The sequence below is a fragment of the Oryzias melastigma genome, linkage group LG16, assembly GCF_002922805.2.
Source record: "Oryzias melastigma strain HK-1 linkage group LG16, ASM292280v2, whole genome shotgun sequence".
Lineage (NCBI taxonomy): Eukaryota > Metazoa > Chordata > Actinopteri > Beloniformes > Adrianichthyidae > Oryzias > Oryzias melastigma.
The window spans coordinates 26,594,184-26,607,011 of record NC_050527.1 but is presented as its reverse complement, the minus strand read 5'-3'; the positions used below and the strand labels follow the sequence as shown (position 1 = coordinate 26,607,011).

Below are 12,828 nucleotides of genomic sequence, written 5' to 3'. Positions count from 1 at the left end.
CCCGCCCTAATATGAAAGTTAAATGTCTACTAAGCAACATCTTCTGCATATCCACACGTCTTTGATGACAGCTTTGGATTTGCTCCGTGATGTTATAGTTCAATTATGCTTAAAACTATACATTTGTTATTGTTATTGAATCTGGTCGTCAGAAAAGTCCTTAGCAACAGTTGCTAGGGTCATTAGCTTGTGTCGTTTCACAGTGTAGTCAAAAAGTCCTTAGCAACAGTTGCTAGGGTCGTTAGCTTGTGTTGTTTCACAGTGTAGTCAGAAAAGTCCTTAGCAACAGTTGCTAGGGTCGTTAGCTCCTGTCGTTTCACAGTGTAGTGAGAAAAGTCCTTAGCAACAGTTGCTAGCGTCGTTAGCTCCTGTCGTATCACAGTGTAGTCAGAAAAGTCCTTAGCAACAGTTGCTAGGGTCGTTAGCTCCTGTCGTTTCACAGTGTCGTCAGAAAAGTCCTTAGCAACAGTTGCTAGCGTCGTTAGTTCCTGTCGTTTCACGTCTCCTTGCTTTGACAGACGAGGATATGCCCTCATGCCGTGACAGAAACCTGAATAGATGTTGCCGTGTTTTCAAACAGAAGAAACGGTCCATCTGCGTACTTGTTAGAATAGTTATTTTTTATCATTCTTCTTGCATATATTTATTCAAACTTTATTCATTTATATAGCGCCTTTCATTCGGAGGAAGCTCATTGCCACCGTCGACGTGACGTCACCCAAATGCTCCATTTTTGTGAATCAACTTCAAACAATACTTGTCTTCTCATCCATCGCCATGTTTAATGACTTATCGCATGAGTTGTTATTTGTTTATTTGCATAATTAGGATTTAATGGAAACTGTGACATTGTGAAACATTCAACATTTCTATAAAGTTTTGTGCACGTGTGTGATGGAACGCAGCTAATGTGAAAGCTTTGGTGCTTAAACTCAGTGACATTGTGCATGAACGTTTATATGGATTAAGAGTTTCTCTTTTTATCTTCACAGGAAGAAAATTCTGCTCTGTGGTCATGAGGTTTTGGCTTCTGTCGTCACATGAAGGTCCTGAAGACCCGGAAGGTTCTAAAATCTTCAAAGTGGCTCCAAGTGAAGAAGCTGAAGGTCCACAGAGGAAAATAGCAACTGCAGTATATGAGTAAGTATTTCTGCAGGAGTTTCATTTATCCTTCTTGTCCTCCTCGTGTTCAGGTGTTGGTTGTCATGTTTTTTTCATGACTGTGTGCAAACAGATTTTAAATAAAGTTTAATTGAACTCGACATTAATGAAAGCGGCCTCTACAGTGAGTCCATATGGATAAATATTTCTCTGAGTATCTCCTAAGATGTTCTTGCTCCATTCTCACCACAAACGGACCAGAACCAGAACCTTCAGCTTCATCATGAGCTCCCCTGAATTTCTCCTCTTTAATTTTGCTCCAGATTCCACAGAGAGTTGACCAGTGGAGCTCCTCCAGACTGGACCATCACCACGGTCTGGCACTGGAGCTGGGGCCCGGCCAAGTGATCCAGCAGAAGCTGCTGCTTCTACGGAGGCTAGAGAAATGGACTCTATGAACCACATGAGACCGGACCTGTTCGGACCTTCCTGAAGTCTTTTTCGGTGCCTTCAACGTTGTGTTTCATGTCTAATGTTGGCTCCTCAGAGAACGTCTGAATGAAAGCTCTTCACTGCGGGTTCTGTTCCTTCACTGTTCTGTTACATCCAGACTGTAGTAACTCCTTTAGGACTTCCAGCTGTGATGAAACAGAATCCAAACTGCAAACATTTTCATTTCAGGTTCATTTTCACAGAAAGGTCACAATAAAAATTCTGGATTGAATCTGTGATTTCTTTCACTCATATTTCAAACTAATATTTAATTCTCAGATCATTCAATTTACTACTTGAAAATGGGATTTTGAAAAGTTCCATATAAAAATTGTTTTATTTTGTCAATGTGGTTTTTGCTGTTTTGTTATTTCATTTGGATTTGATGTAAAAAAAACTAACAAAATAAAGCCTAAGGACTTTAAATAAAGTTAAACAAACTTCAAACTGAAAATTTATCTTTATATTATTTCCAAAAAGACATTCTGAATTGTCAATTGTGAAACGCATTTTCATTTGAAAACATGACAATTAAAAATGTAACTGATTTTGCTAAACATTAATTTGTAAAAATGAAAAATGTAAGATTGAACTGGATTGTCTTCATATTGTTGGAGTTCCTTTTCATTAATGTTTTCCTTGACGGTGACCCGGTTACGTGACACGAGGGGATCAGGTTTTTGTCAGACCTCTTCTAGAGGAAGTTTCTTTGTGTTGAGAAAAAATGATCAGGGAGTAAAGCTTACTGAAGGTGATGTCTTCTCTATTTACCTGTACTCAGGTAAAGAAAGTGAAAAAGAGAAAGTCTGACTTCTGAGTGGAGCTGGAAGTTTAGACGTTATGATTGGTCCTCGATGGTCATCCGCTCTGTTGTTCGTGTAAAACATATTTATCATATTTTGATGGTTCCTACATTAGATCTAGTGAACAATAACTAATTTGAAGCTATTAGCAGATCCAGATCATAATTTTGAGTATCTGTAGTTCACAGGAGAAATGATTTGATCTCGTCCTGCCCGATGTTCTCCAATGTTCCAAGCCGCACGCCACTGAGAGTATCTGAGAACTGCAGTGAGTCGGTGTGATGTAACCCATAGAAGAGAGTTTATCTCAAACTCCAACCACAACCTCCGTTCAGTCATCACTTGTTTTGCTAGAACCTCAACCACCAGTGATTGGTCCAAGTCGGTCTCAGCAAGTTTCTATGGCAACCACTCAGGACAACAGTTAGGAGTGAGCTTGCTGGAAGGCCACGCCTCTGTCAAAGGTTTTGAAAGTGGAGGCCAGCAGGCTCCTCCTACTTTTATTGGTGAGTTTATAACTTAACTAGACAGAAAATATCATCAAGAGGATCATCAAGAAGATGTTAAAAAAGGTACCAGAGCAGGAATGGTCATTCTGACCAACATAATGATTTAGGGGAGGAGTCACTCCGTCCAGTTCTCATATACAGTCAATGATTGGGAAACCAGGTTCCAGGTTCCAGGTGGTGAAACAATAAAAAAGTAGATGAAGAGTTTCTGCAGGAACATCTAAAGGAAACTGGTCCCAGAGAAAGCGGCTGTGATGTTAATGATGCAGACGGCCCAAAGCTGCATTAACAGCCGCTAATGTGTGCGTAATGACAGGCGTGGAGGATTACTCTAATGTTCCTGGTAGCAGGAGGGGGTCTGTGCAAGTTTGCGTGGGGGGGCGTCTCGTCATAATGAGATTAAATAAGTGCTGAGAGCTTAAAGTCATGGATACAGTGACATCACTAAACAATTTATGATGCCTGTGCGTCACTGGCTTTAATAAAACACACAGAAGCGAACGTTTCCTCAGTGATTTCTGTATTACAATCATGTGAGGACGAACGCCAACTCGTGTCATTAATCGCATTAAGGCAACAATCCTTTGGATCATTCCGTACGTCTTAATTGCACAAAAGTAAAAAAATGTATTCCATTCTCCTTGTTTTTCCTTCTCCACAGGATTTGAGTGGATTGACAGGTGAGGATCCATCACGCTGTCGTCTGGGTCAGCTTCCCTTCAGAAGAGTGTCGGGATGGAGATTTAATGAAGAGCTGGAACGCTCAGCTGCAGCTTTTCAAGACAAATGCATGGAAGTAAATGCAGAAAACGAAGTTTGAGCTGTGCAGCTGTGAAAAGATCCTGGTCAGCTGGAAAAACTTAAGCTGAGGTTAGGAGGTAACCACACAAGATGGTCGGAACGTGTTGTAAACATCATTTCTCTGAAACAACTCTACATAAACGGCCTTTGAAATGAAAAAATGGCGCAGAAATGACAGCAGAAGTAAGGAACGCCGATGGAGAGGGAAAGTCTTCCCATATCGAGGGGTGAGCTTGAATTCTCTTACAGATTTCATGCAAGCGCAGCATCAGTCTGCAGTGTTGCCAGATTGGTCAAAAACAAGCCCAATCTGAGTAAAAACTCACCAAAACATTTTAAACGTGCTGGTCACTATATTATCACAGAGGTCGTCACCCTTTAACAGTAAAGGAGTCGTTTGGACTCGTTTTCTTCTGATAAACACCTAGAAGGAGCCGCATAGTCTTGATTTAACCTTAAAGAAATTTGGATTTGCATTGATGACCTTCTTTTTTTAATAATAAATATGAATTTTGTCTATTTTTTGGCACAAACAAAAGCAAATATGTGAAAATAACCTAGGATCTCTCAAAATGTGTTTTTTCTTTTTTCTTTTTTTTTTTTACTTATTTTCAAAATAAAAGCTGCTCTGTTCCAAACAGGATCATCACAGTGCAGCTCTGGACAGCGAGTAACAATGTTGTGCAGCATAAGATAATATGTGCTTTAACACATAAAAGATTAAACTTTTACCAAAGTTTTGCTTTCCATATAAATCTGTTCATTCTGGAGGTAGAGTTGAACAAACAAGACGTCTTCAGGTCAACAGGATGTAAAAACCTACATAGTTTATCATCTATGTGAACCTCAGTCATTGTTCTTCTCATCCCATTCGAGTGAGACCACCCCAATTGCTTATCATCAGTGATTTGGGGGAGTTTTTACCCCCTTCCTGACACAACCCTGTGTTTGAGAGGCTCAGGGACCCAGTTTGGGGTTATTTTATTTTATGACAAGAAAAAAAAGAATAAATCCATGTTCCCCATTTTTAAAACACAAGAACAAAAAAGGGGCAAAAATGACATTAAGTTAAAGATTTATGTAAATATTCTAGATAAATATTTAGTTACAATGTTTATGTTGTAAAAATCACCAGAATTATGAATGTTTATTCATTTTGATCTAAAAGTGAACTCTTGTGGATGAAGATTCATTTGACAATTAAGCAATAATTGATTTTTCTATTAAAATATTTTGTTTCTGACTTAAATTTGGTTTCATTAAATATAAAAAAAAGATCTGACGAACAGAAATGTGTTGTTGAGCGTACTCGATCCTCACATCGCTTTTATTTCCTTCATCGTGTTACGGAAAGTCTCGACACAAACCTCCCCGTCGGGATGTTTCAGAGACGCCAGCTTCCAGGCCTCCTCGAACGTCTCCTCTGAAACGTCCACGCCAACATTCCTGAAGATCTCTGCGACCTGAGCGCAAAGGTTAAGAAGGTCAGACGCAAAAATCTGCACTTTTTCTGTCATTTTTAAACCCATTTTCTATACTCAAATACACATAATTAACAGGTTTCTACAGGATTCTAAGACTTTTTAGGACCTTTTTAAGGTCATGTATATCAAAGTGAAGACCAATATCTCAGCCAATTATCCATTCTATTTATTATATCCCATTTTAATCATTTATTCCCATTTTATGATCAAAACTGCAGCTTCGTATCTTGTTTGTGGTCTGTGATGCTTCTTTTTTAAACCAGTGGTTAGTATTATTGGTTAGTATTATTGGTTAGTATTATTGGTTAGTATTATTTGTTAGTATTATTGGTTAGTATTATTGGTTAGTATTATTGGTTAGTATTATTTGTTAGTATTATTGGTTCTGCTGCTGTTTATTTCCTTTATTTGATCGAAATAATTTGGTTGAAAAATGACATTTTTGAAATGAAATGTGAAACAAAACTTTCAAACAGCACAATGTTTATGGCTCAGATGTCAAAATTTAAGATTTTTGGGGTATTATTTCCAGTTTAATACATTCGATGCTTTTAGGACTTTGAGACCGTTTGGGAACTCTGATAAAACAAAATCTAATTAGATGCTGAAAAAGTCACAATGCTCAAAAAGACTAATATCAATGTCTAACTTTATAAAGATGATATGAGATCTAACTCCAATAACAGTTTCATGTAAATCTGTCAAATCAAACCACAAAAACGGTCATGTTTGAGAGTCAGTCAAGACGATTATCTCTCAGATTTCTGCAGGAGATCATCTGAGTCGATCATCAGATCCTCTTAAGATCACAAAGCTCTAAAGGTTTCAACATTTATATTAAAAAAACTTCCCATAAAATCTGTTTTTATTTCTGTTTTTTCAGAGAAACATCCGGAGCCAGAAGAGCGCCCTCTGGTGGGAGGAGCTGATTACCTCCTCCTTGGAGCGAGGGCAGAGGAGGTGCTCCTGGTGAACTCCTCTGAGGGCGTGGTCGGAGGGATGAAGAAGATCTGCTGCTGTGGAGGAATCTCCGTAGTTCGTGGTGTCGCCCATCCTCTTGATGGGCGGAGCTGGAAGATCGGAGCAAACAGACGGGACGCCGCAGGCGCGACAGTCTGTGTGGAGACAAACACACAAAACTTGAAGAAATCTCCAGGATAAAGGAATTAGGAATATCTCCCCGACTGACCTGCTGTGCTCCTGACGGCCCCGATGACAGAGGAGGAGGTCGTGAACTGGTCTGGAGCTGCGCTGGTTCTCCTCAGAGTTCTGACGGTCTTCTCGGTGCTGGAAGGTCGGACTGAATCCAGATCTTCAGGCTTGATCAGAGTCTGAGAGACGAGCTCCTCTGCTGGTTCTGACGGGCCGGACTGATGTTCTGCAGGAGAAAAACAACAGAAACGTTCTCAAAATGAGCAAAACTCCTGCATCACATTCATTCAGATTCAGAATTCAGAGCTAATGTTGTTGCTCAAACCTCATCAAAAGAGAAAGAGAGAAGGAAATATGTGAGTGAAAACTGGTTAGTGAGGAAAATGCAATACAAATAAAAACAATAAATACAATAAATTCAGATGTTATGATGTAATATAACACATGGAAGGCAAAAATAGACATTGGTGGATCAACAGGTCATTTTAAAATCTGAGGATTCTACAGGAGAATATTTTAAAGTAATTACAAAAATGTGAAAATGGAATAAAAAGTAGTTCAGTTTACAGAATTCTAACAGAATTATATCAAACAGAAACATCTTTTGTTTCTATTTTCTGATCCTTTTGTCTTTAATTCCTCTTTTGAAATCCCAATTAAAGTCATAACAAAAGCTGTGATCTTTTTACAACAATAGTTTGTCTACCTACAATCAACACTTTCCATTGTCTCAAGAATGAGTTTTTATGTCCTTAATTAAACACATGCAAAGTCTGAGCTTTTCTGATTACTGAGATTATTTTAAGACTTTTAAGTACATTTTATCTTATGCTGCATAGCAATGATTACTGGTAGTAGATATTCAGGGGGAGTGGCTAAAGATAAATAGATTTGTGTATTCTTCATATCATTTTTCTACTGGATCATTAATCAATCATGTTTTATGTTTATGCTCCAGTAAACAGCATTAGTAAGTAGGAAAAATGATGGCGGCTCAAAGAAAACCTAAAGTATAACAAGAGAAAATGTCATTTTTGTCTCATGTTGTTTAAGAATACTTTTGGTTCGCTTCAATGTTCCTGTTTGGGACAGGAAGTCTTTTATTTTGAAAGAAAGTCATATGAGCCTTTGTCAAAAGTAAAAAAAAAACACTTTACACTTCGAGAAAAATCCAGTTTATCTCAATATTTATGCATTTATTAACGCCCCAAAATAAATATATTTATTTATTATAAAAAAACAACAATGTAGTTTAAAAGGGTAAAAAAAAAAACCTCGGCTCCTGTTAGGTTTTGATCAGCAGCAGACAGGCCTGAAAGGCTCCGTTACTGGAAAAGGACTTTACACGTTTGTAAATATCTGTATGTTATTACTATCTGGAGTATTTTGATGATTCATTCATACATTTCATTTTTTATTAAGTTGTTGTAATCCTCATTTATAAAGTGTCTTGGTACAGATAAACTACACAAATCCACAAATGAGCATTTATTTAAACTTTCCCAAAATCCAAGTGACCCTTTTTTAACATATATTATTAACGTTTTTATTCTTTTACTTATTTATACATTTAAAGTATTATATATATTTATGTTAATAAATATTTGAATTTTTTAGCATTTATTCAAACTTTCCCAAAATCCAAACATTCCTTTTTAACATAAATGATCGACTCTTTAATTGTTTTACTTATTTAGATATTAAAAATATGATAAATATCTGTATTTATAAATATTGTCAGATTTTTTTAGCATTTATTTAGCTGTTTAACGTTCATCCTTTCTTTACTTTAACACGGCTCATTTCTCTGTTTGCTTCTTCAGCCGGTTTGGTGAGAAACTCTTTCTACGAGTGAGAACTCGGCGGCTCGCCGACCTTTCCGTCGACCCCGCAGCTTCTGGCTGTGAAGGGGCATCAAGTCCTTCCAGGTGAGGAAGTTGGTGAACTGGGTGAAGCTGATGAGCCCGTCTCTGTCGGCGCCGCAGTAGGCCAGGAGCTGATCCAGAACCGCTTCCTTCACATGCAGCAGGAACTGGTGGAGGACCGCCCTCAGGTCGTCTCTGTCGATCGATCCTTTTCCTGTCTGGTGATTTACGGCGATCCGACAGTCATGAACCACAGAAAGTGGAGGTAATCCTCTGTGTATCCTACTGTTTTTACTCCTACCTTGTCGTAGTGTTGGAAGGCCTTGGTCACAGAGGGAAAGTTCTGGAAGTTGAGGTTCTTGAGGCGGTGCCTCAGCGCTTGGACCGGCCCGCTGGTGTACTGACCCAGATCTGTGCCGTGGATTATTTCTGCAGCTCCTGTGAGGGGAGGGGCCAACATGCGCTCACTGTTTTCATGAAGATATTTCAACATTTTGTGTTTTGGTTTTTCTGAGACGATCTACCGATGGAGTCTGGAGACAAAACCATTCCGAAGGTGTGAACGGGTGGAAGCTGTGGAGCATTTAGTTTCCTGTAAAGACAAGATAACGTCAACAATAATCTGCAGATAGAACATAAAGTCACAAAGGAGCTCAAAACCTACACGTTATCAACTTTTCCGAACGCCGATGCCAGTTTTTCCTTGGTCCCAGATCTCTGCCAAACAGGGTTTGGATTATAAAACCTGCAAAAATAACCACATTAGATTTAACCCTTTAAAGCCAATTTACCTCTGTATTTTCTATTTGAAAGACTACCTGCTTCTTATTTGGTATCATTTTAATCAGCAGAACCTCTCCAGTGTGACTCGACCTTTATTAGGTCATCTTTCCATGTTGTATTCATACTCTAGACATCAAATCATGCAAAAACAGAAAATCCCGTCTGGAAAAAAGGGATTCATTGGTCTGTTCAAACCCCAAAAATGTTTAAAAAACTGTTTTCACAACAGAATGAAAGTTTGGTGTAATTTTGTTTAAAGAAACTAGAAAAAAATGTTGTCAACAAACTGATCAACATGTTTTTGAATGAAAATGTAGAAAGAAATCCAGACGAAGTCCCAAATTCCTTTGGACCACATTTATGAACGGTTTCAGTTGATAGAGGAACATCACAGACCTCACAGCTCCACCATGTGAACTTTCTTATGTGCTTCAGTCTGCTTCAGTCTGCTTCAGTCTGCTTCAGTCTGCCCGTCTGCCCGTCTGGCTTCAGCTACCAGAATTTCTCTCCTTGCACTGCTGTCCGTGTCACATTTTCCCTGGAATTCCATTTTTTTTTTTCAGCTTTTTTCTCTCATAAAATGTCCTTACTGTGTTTGTGAACAATAATAAAAAGGTTTTTGATCCAACTGGATTTCAGGTCAGCTCAGCAGGAATCTGCTCTCAGGTGGGGGCGTGTCTGGCCACTCTGAACTGCTCGCCTCTCGTAACAGCGGTGGGCGGGACTTTCTCGCTTTATACAACAGAGTTGTCGTTGTATAAAATTAATGTTGGCCCCCACCCCAAAGTAAACTAACGATCGGTTTCCTCATTGTTGGATTTCTAGTAGCGGACGGCTCCGTTATGCTCCGCCCCCATACCCTCCCATGTTTGCAGCCGTCAGATCGACGTCCGTCTTCCGCCTCATTTATGAAAATAAAAGATCACTTTTGTCCAAAAACTACAAATAAATTCCATATTCTCTCTTTAATTCCATACAGTATCAGTGACAGAATATTGATATAAGTTTAGGTTTATTTTAGTTTTATCCTGTTGATCTCACAGCTGAACATCTCGTCGGGTCCAGAGGGTTAAGGATGATCGAGTGTTTGCACATTCAAACAAACATTGAATAGTTTCGTTCGTCTCTCTCACTTCTGTGTTTCTCCGAGCCATCGGAGCGTTTTCCCAACTCGGCGTCCGTCGTTAAAATGAGGCGTCAGGATCCCAAACCGGCATTCGTCACTGAAACTTCTGGAGTCGTATTTTCTATCGATCTGCTCTCCTGGAACAGAAGGAAGAGTTTCTGTTTCCAGGTCAGTTCCATAAGGAGGAACCAGGAACCAGTCACTCCTTACCAACAAAGAAGTCCTTGTGACTTCTACGGTGAGCTTCATGTCCCTCCTGAGCTTCCTTCTCCGCCTCCTCTGCTGTTTTGGGAGGGTTCATGATCTCGCGCACATCCAGTCCTGCAGGATGGATTCAAAAACAACTTTTACATCTTTTGTTTTATTTACTCAAACTTTTACTCAACTACACTTTAAAGCAGCATGTTTCTGACTTGACATTCAGACACCAAACGCACCTTCAACTGTTTTGATACCAAAGGTGGTGTTGTGGGTAAACCAGGAGGGGAGCTGGGCTGCTTGGTGTCGTGAGCGGCCCAGCGGCGCCTTCTTCCTGGAAGTGTACACAGACTCCTTCAGCTCCAGCAACTTCTCCTGGAAGAGCGTCTGTTCAGGAGGATTTAACAAGCTGCGGTCCTGAAAAACATATAAAAACACGTTTTTACTCACATAACTACAGCCATTTAAATTCCTGTGACAGTCTGCACTAAAAACAAACTGTAGCTAAAACTAAAAGTGAATAATTTTTACCTGTAATGTCAAAACCAGTCTTTCCTGTTTGGGGCGAATACACGATTAAACCTAAAGCAACTTTGTGGAGATCTGTCTTTTTGTTTTAATTACACAGATTGTTGTTTATCTCCAAGTTTCTTTCTGCTCTGTGTTCAGGTTTGGTCATTTGTCCCCTGAAGACCACTCTGATGAAAATGGTGTTTTTAACATATTTTTGTAGCAATTTTTCTCATGAAAGAGGACAGAAAATGAATATTACATTTTTGAGTACCTCTTTATTCAATCAGAAGCAGATGGAAGAATTATATTGGAAGAGATTGTAGTTTTTAAGTACAAACCACAATTAGCGGGCCACAAGCTCCCTGCTCTGCTCAATTCTGATGCATCCACTTGCAGACAAATAGATCCATTTACAAAATAAATGTACAAATAAATTCTTCAAAAATCAGACAATGGGATTTTCTGGATTTCTTTTCCTCATTTTGTCTCTCATAGTTGAGGCATGATGAAAATGACAGTCCACTCTCATCTTTTTAAGAATTTGCACTGTTGGTGGCTGACTGAATACTTTGTACATACTTCTGTATGTCCTAGAAAGCCACACAGGTTTTTTGGGTCTTTAAGTTGCTCGTCTTGGCAGATATCCCATCATATGTATGGCACTCACTTTCTTCTCCCCTTCTTGTTTCATTGACTATAAAATTGCACAAACTTTATTTGCTATAATAAATCTGGCTGATGGAAACAGGTTAATTTTGAAAAAACTGAAAAAACGTTTTTGTGTTTAGTGGAGGTGGATTTTGAGGTGTATCGAAATTGACATATTTTACAAACCTGCAATGGAATGGAAACACTTTTTTGTAATTAAATGAGTCACGTGAAAAGGTCTGAGCTGCATGGCGTCCTAGGCGAAAAACAAATTTGGCTATGCTCAAGCGCTAGCTGACTGCACCACCATTCAGCCAACTTTTAACAGGAAAGGAGGGAGAGTTTAACTCTTAAAGGCGTCACTCACAGAAGAAGATGGCTTGGTGGAGATGCCATGAATGAGGCTGCTGGCGACATCCGGGTCCTTGGCCTTCCCCCGGTGTACTCTGACAGCTCCCAGCCCGGGATGGATGCTGCTGCGGACTCTCCTCACTGCCGGGGGGGTTGGAGGCTGAAAAACACAAATTTCCTCATCAGTAAACGCCATCTGTTTATTAAGATGCAAACTAAAGAGATGTAAACATTTTTACCTGGGGCGGTCCAGTCAAAGTACTTTCAAAATAAACCTACCCCTGTGTAATCTTGAAGGCAGCTGTCCACGTGATCTCCTTCAGGTTTCACTTTTCCAGCCTTTAAATAAAAAAATAATATTTATGATAACATATTAAATGATACTAACAATTTTTCTATTATTTTTTATTTAGTTTTACCACCAACACAACACTATGAACAAAATTATTTTTTATAACTACTAAAGGTTGCTAATGGAACAAAAACAATTTTGTCAATAAAGTTTTTTGGAGGTAAAAATTCCTCAATGCTAATGCTAACGCAGCATTAGCTTAAAGTAAAATGTAAGCTAAACTCACCGCCGGCATGTTTTGGTGAACGGCGGAGTTTGTCCGTTTGTGAGCGAAATCGCTGTCGGTGAAATTCATCTTCGCGTTAAAGAAGAAACAACTTTTAAAAACCGTATTGAAGGATCAACCAGCTGTTTTAACGACACAGCGCACCTGTGGGTGAAACTCTCGTTGCTTAGCAACAGCGGTTACCGGATGACACGGCTAAACCAAGCAAACAAGCAGATAGTCGTGTAAATAATTAAACAAACTTTAAACTCATATTAGAAGAATTAAGGAACATTTTCTTGTTCATTTTTAGATCTCTTCGCCTTTTTTCCGTTTTTTTAGTGATGAAGTTTATTTAACTTTATTTAAAACGTTATTCAAAACACTTTTTTTCTTACCATGTTTTCAATAAAATAAACAAATAATAGACATGAAATTACAATGA

General features: G+C 38.9%; 2 protein-coding genes across 3 annotated transcripts in view; one reads left to right on the top strand and one right to left on the bottom strand.

The window, feature by feature from the left end:
- The window catches only part of si:dkey-82o10.4 (uncharacterized protein LOC797793 homolog), an 8,889-nt gene extending 7,064 nt beyond the window's left edge, over positions 1–1,825 (top strand). For both annotated transcript variants that reach the window (XR_002917375.2, XM_024258300.2), the window contains exons 4-5: positions 993–1,140; positions 1,425–1,825. Coding sequence is in view for 1 of the 2 variants with exons in the window: in XM_024258300.2 (XP_024114068.1) it covers positions 993–1,140; positions 1,425–1,509 (233 nt within the window). In the remaining variant the exon portion in view is untranslated. The remainder of the gene's footprint in view (positions 1–992; positions 1,141–1,424) is intronic.
- Positions 1,826–4,998: 3,173 nt separating this feature from the next.
- Positions 4,999–12,586, bottom strand: efhb (EF-hand domain family, member B). The gene is made up of 13 exons (XM_024258299.2): positions 12,405–12,586; positions 12,106–12,165; positions 11,843–11,986; positions 10,554–10,731; positions 10,327–10,437; positions 10,124–10,253; positions 8,872–8,952; positions 8,732–8,799; positions 8,509–8,645; positions 8,218–8,425; positions 6,380–6,568; positions 6,124–6,305; positions 4,999–5,169 (listed from the first exon to the last, which is right to left on the bottom strand). The coding sequence occupies exons 1-13, from the start codon at positions 12,471–12,473 to the stop codon at positions 5,023–5,025; spliced, it is 1,704 nt and encodes a 567-aa protein (XP_024114067.1). The 5' UTR covers positions 12,474–12,586; the 3' UTR covers positions 4,999–5,022.
- Between the last annotated feature and the right edge of the window lie 242 nt (positions 12,587–12,828).